Source organism: Echeneis naucrates, chromosome 11, assembly GCF_900963305.1.
Source record: "Echeneis naucrates chromosome 11, fEcheNa1.1, whole genome shotgun sequence".
NCBI classification, from domain to species: Eukaryota; Metazoa; Chordata; class Actinopteri; order Carangiformes; family Echeneidae; genus Echeneis; species Echeneis naucrates.
This window is the reverse complement of record NC_042521.1, coordinates 3412837-3426527: the sequence shown is the minus strand read 5'-3', so window position 1 is coordinate 3426527 and position 13691 is coordinate 3412837. Positions and strand designations below refer to the sequence as shown.

The 13691-nt window shown below is 43.8% G+C and overlaps 1 protein-coding gene across 1 annotated transcript; it reads right to left on the bottom strand.

The window, feature by feature from the left end:
* Nucleotides 1–12110: 12110 nt before the first annotated feature.
* LOC115051408 (transmembrane protein 74) lies at nucleotides 12111–12587 on the bottom strand. The gene has a single exon (XM_029514801.1). The coding sequence runs from the start codon at nucleotides 12585–12587 to the stop codon at nucleotides 12111–12113; it is 477 nt and encodes a 158-aa protein (XP_029370661.1).
* Nucleotides 12588–13691: the final 1104 nt, after the last annotated feature.

Genomic DNA, 13691 nt, shown 5'->3' with positions numbered 1-13691 from the left:
CTGGTTTCTCAAAGGCAGCGGCCGAGGTAAGTACAGACATTTTCATTGGTTTGTGAACAGCTAGGCAATGAATTCCCACATGAAATCTCCATGGAGATTGGCCGTGTCTTATTATTGCAATAAAAATTACAACCTCGGCTGAAATGAATCTCATTTTTTACCAGCACCCACTCCCATTCCCGCTCCCTCCCTTTCTGTGTCCATCCTCAAGGCCAAGACTCATCCCTTCCTCACTCTGAGCTGCTGGCTGTGTTCCACTTCTTCTTCTTCTTTTTTAATGAGACTAAGAGCCAGCTGGACACGAAACACTCCAGAAATGAAGCCAAGGATTTAATAAAGACATCAGAGGAGGAGACACGAATGAAACTGATTAATTACATACAAAGAAAAACGTTGTAGAAAGTGTAACTCTGCATATAATAACCTCTGCCTGCCATGATTCAAATTCAGTGAATTTGCCACTGAAGGTCGCTATAGTCGAGTCAGATGTATCGCCATGCTTTGACTGTAAAGCAGTGGAATTAAAAAAAAAAGGGAGACAACAGCCTGTCCTGCAGACCCCTACCCCTCCTCAAATGTCAACTTCCAATTCAGTTTCCCCGCTAACGCAGGCTGCTGGCCGATGTTTACTCGTGCGGCGGTTGGAAACAAGGCCAGTGATGGCTCGTGGCTTGTCAGGTGCGCTGGCAGCTCTGCAGTCACCAGGCAACAGTGGGGAGCTCCTTCCTCACAGCGTCCACTCCTGTATCCCCAAAGTGATATAAAGGACAAAATGGTGCGCGACCCTGATTTTAAGCTCATTTTTTAACCAGGACGAATTAGGTAATATGCTAATGTGCCGCCTGTTTCCTTCCCCCCCCGGCCTTGATAGGCTGAGAATCCAGATAAAAGCAATAAAATCAGCAGTTCCACTTCATCTTTGTAAACTAACCTGGAATCCAATGATCTAATATGCCGTGATACGTGAATTACACGCAGTTTAAGCAGCAGTAAACGGGTGAATAAATAAGTAATTCTCCTCACTCAGTGCTGCCTGAACTCATTCCTCTGGGTGAGACACTGTCTGTCATCAGATAATAACGGACATTTAGTTCATCTGTCTGCTACGTTGCCACACAGCGCTTGAAGATTTCTGGTCTGAGTCTCCTGAATAACACATGGCCAAGTCATTTTAGAAATCAGATTCTATAAAGATATAACTAAACATCTTCAGTGTCATTGATCTGCCAGTCTTTTCCCTCCAAGAGAAACCTTCCTGCCTTAACAATCCTAACTATCTGGTAACTACACAACAGATTTGTTTGATTGTTACACTGACTATGATAGATTCATGTGTCTTTAAGGCTTTAAGATGAATCTGTATAACAATCGTTATAGGTCAAATTAATAACGACCTGATTAACTTTACATCGTCTGTAAAAAGTTTAAAATGTTTACATGTGAGTCCCACACAAAGCTTTCCATAAACCAAAGTCATTGCCATCATTGTTTTTGTCTCATTCATGCTGATTCAAGCTGACAATCTTAAGAGGAGGCAGACTGAACAATCCCCGGCAAACATCTCCATATAAAAGAACTTTTACTTCTTTAATTCTGTCTTCTAAAGCCAAATTCCTTTGACATGCAGAGTAAATGCCACTGGTTCTGATTCTTCTTATAAATTGTCTACAATATAGATAAGATTTTGGCAGAGAAAGTTTCTCCTGTACAGGCACCAGCAGCAAAGTGCAGGAATTAAATACAAAATGAAGACCCATGAGCTGAAACCTCTTTTTCCTCCTGACAGTATTAAACCTCGTTGTCGCGACTTGTCAGCCGCATTCAAAGAGCTGCTTCTTTCAAAAAACAAACATGTTGGAAGCGAATCTTCTTCTGGGAGCCTCATAAACTCTGAAAGCTTTGGCTCGATTTGTATTGGAAGAATAAATGTGAAAAAATGTGACCCAGATGCAGAGAAAGTAGACCGGCGCTATAAAAGCCTTCCAGGGTTCTCAATAATGGGCAGTTTGTTAATTACACCACGATGTAAAATCAATGGTGTAACGTTAATGCACCGCACGTAGCTGTTTACCGTAGGCCCTATTATAAATATTGCATGTACATGCAGGTGGAGTGAAGGGCATTAAACCTTAGATGGGTGGTGTACTCAGCCAAAGTCATAAGTTATCACCAGCAGAGCAGAGGAGACAGTCAGAGCTGAGCGAGGGAAGCCTGCGGTGTGAAAACGGCTGCAATAGGAAACGAAATGAAAGAGGAACCATCAATAAAAAAAACCACACTCACTGTGTCTGATGGTCACAGTTAAGTAAGCTCAACCAAAACATCTTCTATCAAATGAGCATGAATTACATTCCAGGAGTGTGTGCAGCTGTGTCACAGCAGCACGGCCAGGTTGTGCTGATTTAAAGGCTCCTTCCTCTGCGGGCCGCCGATCCCAAGATGCTTTGTATGCTGATGACAAAGACAACATCACTTATCAGCTGGTATTAAAAGCAGAAGTCATTTGATGTCGTGATTTCAACTGAATTCAAAATCAAAGCCTAAATTCATCTGTGCATAAAACTCAGAAATAAAACAGAAATACAGAACAATGCACTTTGTGCATTTGTGTGTTTCCTGAGTGAGTGTGCATTGGTTTGTGTGTGTGTGTGTGTAAAAAAAAAAAAAAAAAAACCTCACAAAGGCTTCAGGCAACAAAAAAGAGATGTCAAATGAGTCATTACATCTAAATTATAGTTGGAGAACCTGAAATGGTTCCATAAAAAAGGGACACAAGAAACTGTCTTGAATTGCTCGTAATGATGGCTGAACATATTCATGTAGAACAAAACAACAGACTCTCGTATATTCTACACTGAATAAAAACAAACTGAGGCCTTTAAGTTGCAAGCGCGTGAGTCCAGTCAAGCAAGCTCCAAATCAAAACAGACTGAATTTCAGGGCACTTTTCATTTACCAAAGAAAAGTAATTCTCCACCACGAGGAGGCAGTTTGAAAACAGGTAGAAACTTTCAGCAGGAATCGGCGACTGAGACTCGGAGAAAAATTGTCATCTTCTTAGTGGTTTATCTGTAATGTTAAAGATTTCCTCGGTGGGAAGGAAGACGCTCGGTGCTTTGATCCTTGGCTTAGCCCTGCCATCATCTCCGAACACACAACTTTAGACCTCATAAAATATGCACTGTTTGTGCAGATGTAATGTTAGAGAGCAGGCAAAGTGTTTTTTACAGTGTCGATTGGTGAAGATTTCTTGGTTCGGGCTTGAAATGAATGTGGCCTTGACACTGAAAGTGGCAGCTTTACAAAGATTATATGATCAAATGAAACAGAGGTCTAAAAAAGTGATTTGTTTCGTTGCAGTTACAGAGAAGCACAGAATGAGAAAAACATTCTTCATACTTCTCCCTGTTGTGCTGTCAATCCCCTGTAATTTCCTGCAGGGCATGAAGATAAGAGCTGGAGCTGGAGGGGGAGAGCATTTTGTAAGGAACACAAGAGCAGGAATTGTTCATTATTATGTCTTGGTTTCCATCATAAAGCTCAGCTCGGCATGCAGAGTTATCAACCTTTCGCTTTTTTGAAGATCACAGTTTGATCCACGACTGACTGTTCAGCTTCGATGACTATATGATACTTTTAGAAGCCTGTGGGTGGAAGAACAAGTCGCAAACAACAACAACAAAAGTGACATGTTATCTTTTTCTTCAAGTCCTGGCAATAACTAAGGCAACATTAACATTCATTTGTTGTTCTGTTCAGTCAGTTTTAGTGAGGTTTCGTCTCTACGCTGAGCGATAAGACGTACAGTATATATGTCCATTAAGCTAGCTGGAGGTTTGATCGGTTCACTGTCAGCGTCGGTGTCTGTGGGAGAAAATGTTCCTGGGTCAACCAAAACATTAAGTTACAGGATGAAAAACCACAATGGAGACCAGCCAGTCCTGATGACGGCAGCCGTGCTGGGCCTTGGTTGTCATGGTTAAAATAATAACCACATTACAAGCTTTTTCAAACGGATAATCGGAACATTAACTTTATAGAACAAACCACAAAGTGCCCTCAAACAAATTTCCTCTGGAGATTTTCAAGCTTTATTATTTCTGAGTTTCTTGTTTTGTGTCGTTGTGCTGTCTGTGCTGATGATTGTGCTTTGGTGGTCTCGGGCCTCTCTTGAAGAAAAAGACTGTAATCTCAGTGGCCCTGATTAAATCAAGAGCTGGACAAATCAAAGCCACCACTTTCACTCCTGCTCTTTTGTTGTCACAGTATTTACAGCCAGCAGCAGCCAAACGTGATGATCAGCTCACAATAAACAGCTAATGTTCCCTTTAACGTGAAGATGCACTCAACATAAAAATATTGACATAACATTTTACATAATACAGGTTCCATTTATTTCAGCCATACAAACGTCGTCTCATCAGTGTCCAGATGAAAGAACTGATTGTGAGTTTGGTCTCATACATAATGACCACCATCAAATTTTGAGACCGCTTGCTCAGATTTTTTTTAGATTTTTTAGAGTTAACCAAACCCGAAGCACACAAACAGCTCAGGACACACAATCAATGATTCGATGGCTATTTGTGGATACAAAAAAAGCCAAAGTGTTCCTTCTACTGAGTAGAGAATATTTTTACTTTTACAAGCGAAGTGAGATGTGTCGCCATTTACAGAGCAGAGCAGCTGTCAAAAAAAAAAAACAAAATCACAATCCAGGATCAATCTGGACACAATAACTGCCTGAAATGACTCCGTGTTAACATCCTTGGAATAAAACTGGAACTGTAATTAGCTCATAACGACACATTGTGATAAACTTGACAGAAATCCACATGCAGAGGAGAAGTGAGTAGGCTGGGTTAAATAAATCACAATATATGTATATTTATATATAGATGGACTAAAGGTCTGTGACGTTTCCTGATCAGCACACAGACTCATTATTTTTCCGTGCAGAGAAGGACAAACAAAGTGCGGTTTTTGTGTGTGTGTTTGTTTTTGTGTCACTTGGCTCTTGCTTGTTGGCGGCGCAGATGTGAAGCACCTCAATTTGATCTGAATTGAATGACAGACGCTTTCATTCCCCCTGAAGAGCACACAGGGGTCGGGGGGTCGGGGCGGACAAAGAGTCCTTTTTCTCTCCGGATTTGCAACCTTAAATGTTTCATCAGGGTTTCCACTCAGAAGTCTTCATTAAAGGGGAATCTGCCTACATGAATCAAAGAAGAGATTTCAAAGGAGGAACACACAAACATCAAAGATGAGCAGCGATTTAGGTGCTCATTACATTACACATCCACCCAAAAGACCAAAAGAGTTGTGTGTTTTATTCTGGCTCCAGCTGAGTGATGGATATGTTGTCGCCATGATCACCAACGGACTCATTAGTCAGTCGACACATTTTTAACCCTGCAGAACGTCACAACGCTGCAAACAGCCTGTGCAGGAAAAAAAAAAAAAAAATCATGATTGGATGCACGTTTGGTGTTTTTTTAAGTTCTACTTTGAGAAGACAGACTTCATGTGTGGCTCACTGCAGCGATCAAACAGCACCGTCTCTGTGCTTTGGGTTAACACACACACTGTCGCACACAGTATTTCTTCTGCAGAACCTGTATGAGTCCAGAACGAGGACTGTGGACTGTCGTCCTCAGTCGTTCTGGAAAAGGATGATTCATTTTCACACATTTTTTAAAAAAGTGACACCTTGGAAGTATTAAATTTCTTTCAGCACATGAACAACGCTAAGATACAGACATTAAAAACTTACCCTGGAGACTTTCTGCTAAGGTATAAACGGACCATTCCTCAGCTGGAAAATACACAAATATTGATTGTGATCGAGCAACACAGGAAGAATAGACACAATCAATGTTACCAGAAGAGGAAAAAAAAAACTCCTGGAGTGTTTGATGCAGAAAAATTGCTCTCAATTGATCCCACCTAAATAAAGCTGTGTCTGTTTCTGAGAAAACGACCGCTGAGCCAATCAACACTGAGAAGTGACGTCAAACACGCCTGAAAGTTTCTGCTTCGACTTTAAGGTCCCATAAAGCACCGAGTGGTACGTCCATGTCCTGTTCTATTAGAAAGGAGACGTAGGTGAAAGTGTGTGTGAAACTGAAGTAATCACTCAGAACACGTTCAGAAAATCAGATGAGACTCTCTGAGCCTCTCACTCAATTAGCTGTTGCTCCTCAAGCTCCCAGAAAAAGTAAAAGTTTAAAAAAAAAAAAAAAAAAAAAAGAGATGTAAAACTACACAGAGGATTTTTGGTTGTTTTTTATTCTTAGAACCACAAAAGTAACTTTTAATATATCAAACCTTCAGAAAATAGTGAAATATGGGACCTTTGAATGGAAGTTAGTGACGAGTAGAAACCTTTTATGGCCTCACTCAGAGACTATCTGCTCACATATGAAATCCTGACACGTAGGAAGAATTGCAGCATAAATCAGCGACAAGGTAAGCAAACCTGTCCTGCTGTGAGATTAATTTACCTCCTCCCTTCACTTCATGCCTCAAAGTGCTGCAATATCCATTCAGAGGAAACACACAGAGAGCCTATATCATCTTTTCTCCCGGCAAACACTCATATCTCACCTTAATGCATCTCTGTTTGATGGATCGGTGTTTTTCTGTGACCTAATAGTTTGGTCTAAACTCTCTGGAGATGATTATGATTATTTTATTTTTATTTATTTATTTTTTTTTTTTAGAAACACCACAACAACAATAACATCCCCCTTTACATTTATCCAGTCATTCCCTGTTACTGGAGCTCCGCGATGAAATATGTGGTACTTTTCAGAGCAGATTCATCCGTGTTCATTAACAGTCCATCACTGTCAGCAGCTCCTGAACATCTATGGACGTTTTATACCTCTGAGTGTTTCTCTCTTTTTAAATGTCTTTCATTCCTACACAGGCATTGATCACAGCGAAGATCTGTATTCACATCACCTGCCTGCAGCTGTCTGCTCTTTAGATGTTGTTTACTTATGTATTTTTAAGGGTGTGTTCTGTTATACGGAGTGAGGTGGACAGAAAAGTCAGTCAATCGATCAAAGTTCAACGTTAACATTACTAATTTGTACAAACGCGAAGCTGCTATTAGCTGCTCTAAAATCTAAAGTTGGTCCATTTTAAATCTCTGAAACCTTTTTTTTTTTTTTTTTTTTTTTAATGAAAGCTTTGACTCGCAGTCACCATTACTTTAGTTTTTTTTTTCCGTCCACTCCTCCTTCATCTGGTCCCACCTCAGCAGACAGACCTCAGTTGTCATGGACACAGCTCAGATGCCAGCAGTACAGGATGACGGCATGATGACAACCACGCCATCTCCATGGCAACAGCTGGTTGAAAGATACAAAGGAGGGGGGAAAGTGGATCATTGTTGTAACAATCCAGTTTGTTATTTAAAATCAAGTGATTAATTAATCGTTCATTCATTCATTCATCTTCTACTGCTGATCCGCTTCCAGGTCACGATGGGCTGCTGGAGCTCGGGGTCAGCCTGGACGGGTCGCCAGTCCATCACAAGGCCTCTCATCCATCAAATCTCCCTGACGCTAAAAGCATTTTACAATCTAAGGTTTGTTTGTTCGTTTGCTTTTTTAATAAACAAACAACGATGATAACAGTTATTGTAATTTGCTCCTGGATGTGCTGCTGATTAGGAGCTCTTTCACTTAACTACGACTTTCTGGATGCAGAACAACTAAAAAAGATCCCATTTCGATGTTAGAAGTCTAAAACACACTGGGCTAAATTTTTCAACAAATATTCTGGCAGGCTGATTCGGTGAAGAAGAGTAGGCGGTGGACGGAGGACGGGCGGAGGGGACAGTGCAGATTAGAAATATTTGTTTTCTGGCAGATTTAGGCGAACAGTTTTTGTTTTTTTTTTTTGGTTTCTGTTTTCACCACATGCATCTGCAGGCATATTAAAAAAAAGTCAATATACATCCACTGGGAATATGTAGAAATGGAGCTGGTGAGAAATGATTCTGACTTTTTCTGTTTCTGGTTATTGTCTTGTTTCCAATTAACAACTGGAGAGAATGTTTGGCAGCACTTGCACTGAGGCAGCGGAGGGAGAGTGACCCTGTGCAGATCTCTCCTCAGAAGGTTGTGTCAGTTTGCATGAAATAAATCTATAAACAGAAATGCTGTGCTGGAAGAAGCAGCGGCGTAAGCAGTCTTACTGACTCTGAGCTGAACAGAGTGCAGGCTGGCAGTCTTTTCTGCCTTTTCTTACTCCTCTGAAGAGGCGGCTGTTCGACGGGAGACTTTCAGCGACAGCAGCTGACGCGTCTGCTCAAGTGAGGTGTGCAGTTCAGAAAGCCTCTTTATGTTAGGTGCAGCTTCCACACAGGCTCTACAGCTGCCATCAGAGTGGCAAATCAAAGGAGGAGCACCTTTACCTCCTTTACACCGAGTCACTGTGGCTCACAGGCATCTCTCCGTGGCAACAGGCTGACTCCGTTTCTATGGTTATGGTGTCTCTTCTGCTTTTCTTCCCGGACAACGATGGCAAAAGGAAGAGAAATTAAAAAAAGAGAGAAGGGACAGTCAAATCTCAGTCAAAAGGTCCAAACTGAAACTGATACTTCTGGTTAGTTGCCCTCTTTCACCTCCTCTCCCTCTGAGAGCTGACTTAAGATGCAGCTTGCAGGTATATTGGGTATACCCTCCTGAAGGGGGGGGGGGGGCTGAATGAATACTTTTATTTACAATTATTTCCTCTACTCCTTTTTTTTGTCTTTTAAACTTCTTCTCAGCTGAATCTCTGCTCATCCCTCCTTCCTCCGAGCCATGACTGAGTCAGCCCATTGTTGCTATGCAACAATCACGGTAACGAGAGTCATTATTGAATAAGTCATTAACTTAAGGCAATAGTTCAAGAGAGCATTTCAGACTGGGAGACATGATCTTATTCCTAATTTACTACGAAGAACCAAGTGTGACCCCCGGTGTGCTGCAGCCGGTCCTCGGTCGCTCAGGGTGATGAGTGCTCGTGACAGCTGATGATAAGTGGCTGCCCCACAGCAGAGGCTTCTCCGCCTCAGTGTCCACAGCCACACCCAAGCTCTTGACCCCGAGCGACCCCTTCAGCAATCCAATTCCATTTCCTGCTGCCAGCTGCCCTGAATGATTACTCTGACTAGCTCCATTCATGGACGAGGGAGAGGGAGGAAGAAGTGTGTTTGTGATACAACTCACATCCATCCGTCTGTCTGCTGATGTGTGTTTTTGACAGAGGTCCATATTTTCTGCACAAGCTTGTGTGTGAGATTTTGTTTGCAGAAGTTTTGGCAGCTTGTGTGTCTCTTTGTGTGTGTGTGTGTTTTATTACAGGTTGGATTTTGTGTCTTGCTGCAGTCCCCTGACAAAACAAAGACAGACACCAATTAAAGCTGCTGCAGCGTCCCAGCCTCCTTTACATCAGTAACGAAGCTCGCTGCTCTGGCTCTTCTCATCCGACGTCAGCTGTTTCATCTGATCTGAACTGACATTTAAAAAGCCATACTGGTTAATCCATGAGACACGTGTGTGTGTGTGTGTGTGTGTTTCTTTGTGTTTGTGGATCTATCCTCAGACTGGGTTCTTGAGCATTGGGGGTTAAAAAGATCATGTCAGGTTGTAGAGCACAATTTAATCATCGAATAAAACAGAAACAGGATCTGATGATGCCATGTTGCCATGGAGATGCCACTGTCAATAAACTCTGATCGGACCCACACATTCTCCTCCTGGTTTCAAAAAGATTTTCTAAAGTTTACACTTCAGTGTCAGAAGTTACACACCAAACACCCAGAGACCGGCAACACACACACAGCTCCAGAGCTCACAGCAATGAAATGATCAGTAACTGATCAAACCACACTGATTCAAATTTAAATCTAGACTTTGGAAGAAGTATCTCAGATTAAACAGACTGCTGTTGTTAGCACCAAAAACAAAAACTTCAAGCTTGTTTTTGCTTCTAACACGTCTTTATTTTTTATTTATTTCCAGGGCCACCGGATTGGCTGTAACTGACATGTACATGTATGACGCGACGTTACAGACGAGTCTCCAACAATTCAGCAGAAAATGTGAGCAGCTGACGTGGAGCAGCGTCACTGCGGGCCGAGTAACTTTGAATTAATGTCAGTAAAGAGAAATCTGCTGATATCCCCGCAGACAGCAGCCACGGCGGTCCAGAATGCATCACATGCTGTTTTTTTTTTATTTTATTTTATTTTATTTATTTTATTTAAGTCCATGAAGTCCATGAGTCGCTCACTTCGCTCTGATTATCTCTCCGGTCCCACATACTTAACTCCACAGCTGCTGTGGAAGCAGACAAGGGTAAGAAATCACTGAGTGAAAGAGATGAGTCAGGAGGAGGAGGACACACTTCATCACAAAGTAACTGATGGGCGATGGGACGGGATGGGATGGGAGGGCAGTGTGTGTGTGTGTGTGTGTGGGGGGGGGGGGGTTCCCTTTCATAAAGCAAAGAAAAACAGACACCTGTGACCAAAACTGTAAATCAATAACAGTAAATCTGACAGATTCACACAAGGAGCTGAATTAATATTTCATCAGCTGATTTCACCTCTTTAATTACTTTAATGAGGTGAAAGTGAGTGAAGGTCTTTTGGAGGATAATGTCGTGCGGCCGCCTGCGTCAGCACTTCCAATTACACCGGCTGCACGCTTTGTGTGCACCGTAAGCAGGAGACACAATTTGTTTGTTGGCAGCGTCGTCCCTCGGAGGAGGCCAATCCGTTACTCTGAGGGAGACGCCACGTCTCCTCCTGATGCTGCAGCTGGAAACGTTAGAATGTGGTTGTTTTTGTTTGGCGAGGCCTCCTACAAGCAATAAGGTAACACCGGTTACCAGGAGAGGTTGACTTTCTGTATCCCTCTGAACATCTGCAGTCCCCGCCCTCCCTCCGGGCCCCCTCCAGCACAACTTGAGCGTATTTGATGTAACCCGAGCTTCCCCGCCGTCTGTGCTCAACCACAAAATCTAATTACACCTCCTGTGGTATTTCTATTTGTGTTGTGCCACAATGATGTTAGAACAGAATCCTCAGAGTTCAACTGTGGGATCAGGAAACATTTGTCTTTTCTGAAGCCAGATCTGCACAGCAAATCAGTCTGAGGGGGGGGGTCAGGTTTGGTCTCTGATGACAGCTGCAGCTCACTCAGACCTTCAGTGTACAATTCTGCACTGGAGAAAACAAACGGGGGGTCAGAGGTCACCGGGAGGTGAACCAGCAACACAGTTAATGATTCACTCTTCCTGTCAAAGAAAAAAAAGTGCTTTTCACTGATCTTCCTTTAAATATTACCAACCTGTATATTTCCCTCCACCATCACAGGCTGATCCGTTTCATTGGGGAGCAAATCTGCAGATTCATTTTGAATAAAATTGGATACACTGAAAAAGTTTGTTCCTTTTGCCAACAGATCCATAATCAATCTGAAACCAGTGGAAAGGTCAGAAGCGTTGTCGTTCACATGCACTCATTTGGAGGAGTTCAGTAGAGCAGAACAGAGCCGGGTGTTGAACCACCAAGCCTCTGATTAGTTCGACAACATCCTGAGCCACAGACACAGAATCCACAGGCTCTGTTAGAAAAATCATTTCAGATGCAGCAAAAGTTAAAGTGAGTGGGTGTATTTCAGAGTTACAGCCCTTAAATATGAAACTCCCTCTTTCTTCCTCTTGGACAGAAGGTGTTTTGCTGCTGAATCAACAAACACAAAGATTTCAAATCAAAGATGCAAAACACAGACGGATCTGCTGCAAACGATAAAATAAAGACAACAGTTCAAATCTCATCTTGGAGCGTCTTAACTCTTTTTGGCATCCAATTCTAAAAAAAATTCTAGGACGTATGAGCAACACACACAAGCCCCTTGTTGTCTGAAAGCAAATCCAACTTTACTTTCAAAGAAAACTTTGGTTTTGTCCTCAATCTGTGAGGTTCAGATGGATCTGTGCTGACAGAAGGAACAATGTGGGGACCGGATTAGGTCTACATGAAGCAGCTGATGGAAATAAAAAAGGCCAGTTGGATACCACTGGGAGTTTTTTCCTCCACAGATTCAGCTGAGCACCTCTAAATCCTCCTCTGGCCCAGACAGATGTGAGCAGGATTCCCGGGTCGGGCTGGAGCCCGCTCTCAGATTGATGGACCCGTACAACTTGGCTGCATGTTTGGAATAAGCAAATGCCTTCCTCCTCATCATCTCCCCCTTCCACATGGAGATCATGAGCAGGGTGGAGAGCAGCACGCCCCCCAGGGTGAGCAGGCACAGTCCTGCTATGACACACCGATCCAGATGGGCCCCGACTCGGGCTTTCTCCTGCTCCAGCCGCTCCATCTCCCGGGCGGACACGCTGTCCGGGTCCACCCGCACGTCCCGGGGGATGGTGTAGGAGATGGCCACCAGAGAGATGCCGGTCACCAGGCAGGACACCGCGATGATGAAGCCGTAATCCACCGACTTCCCCGAGCCATCAGAGGAGAGGTCGTCATCGGACAGCAGGAAAAGTTCTGGGATGTCCTCCTCCTCCTCCATCACCTCCCCCTCCTCCATCACCTCCCCCTCCTCCTCGTACAGTCCACCTGAGGAGCTCCAGATCAGTCTGCAGGTCTGCGGACTTCCTTCATCTTCTCCATCATCTTCTTCATCATCTGGAGGTTTGCAGCTGAAAGATGTTTCCGTTTCCCGCGCTGGCCGAGTCTCTGTCCATGGTGCTGAAGCGGATCCGCCGCCGCCGCCACCGCCGCAGAAATCCGGACTTTGTTCGGTCCAAACCAGGGAGGCGTCTCTGGGATCCGGCTGATCAAAGTAAAACAGTTCCAGACCAGCCATCGGAACATGTGCTGGGTGTCTCCGGCTTGTCAAGCCCATCCGTCCGCCTCTGTCAGTGAAACATGACGAACAGAAAGCAGAAAGACGTTTAAACTCCGTGAAATCACTCAACATGAGGCAGCAACTTTCATTCTGGGTCACTTTACATCTGCAAAAAATAAGAAATAAAAATCAACATGCATCTCCCGGCATTTTAAAAGAAGTGACCTGAAAGTACGCAAGTGTGAAACGACAGCATCCAACACCTCCATCTAACCGTAATGAAATCCTCACTCATTAATACTTTCAGTCTCGCCCCCCCCCCCCGATGAATCTAACTGCCCCCCCCCCCTCCCCCCGGATGAATCTAACTGCCCCCCCCCCCCCCCCCCCCCCCCGGTGAATCTAACTGCCCCCCCCCGGTGAATCTAACTGCCCCCTGGGGTGTCTGAATGGTCGGATATCAGCGGCAGAATGCGCTTTTCTGAGTACCTCTCTGTCCGTCCGCCGCCGCTCGCTTCTGCTGCTGCTCCGCGGTCAATTAGCCAGAAAGGTTTGGCAGACCCCTCCCACGGACTGAGCTCATGAGCCAGCCACAGCTGAGAGCAGATAGGTCCGCTGACTTTCTGAGGAGCTCATCAGCTCTCATTGTCATGGTGGGCGCTGCTTGGTAAGAGAAACTTTTGGGTTGCCAGGTTGTCGATGATTCAGTTATTTCTTTATTTTTTTTTTTTTTTCAAGGTAGTTAACGATAAGATGAGAAGATCCGTCGTTCTGATGATTAAAATTCATCCTGAGGGGAACATAATGACGATCCAGCTGCTAGCT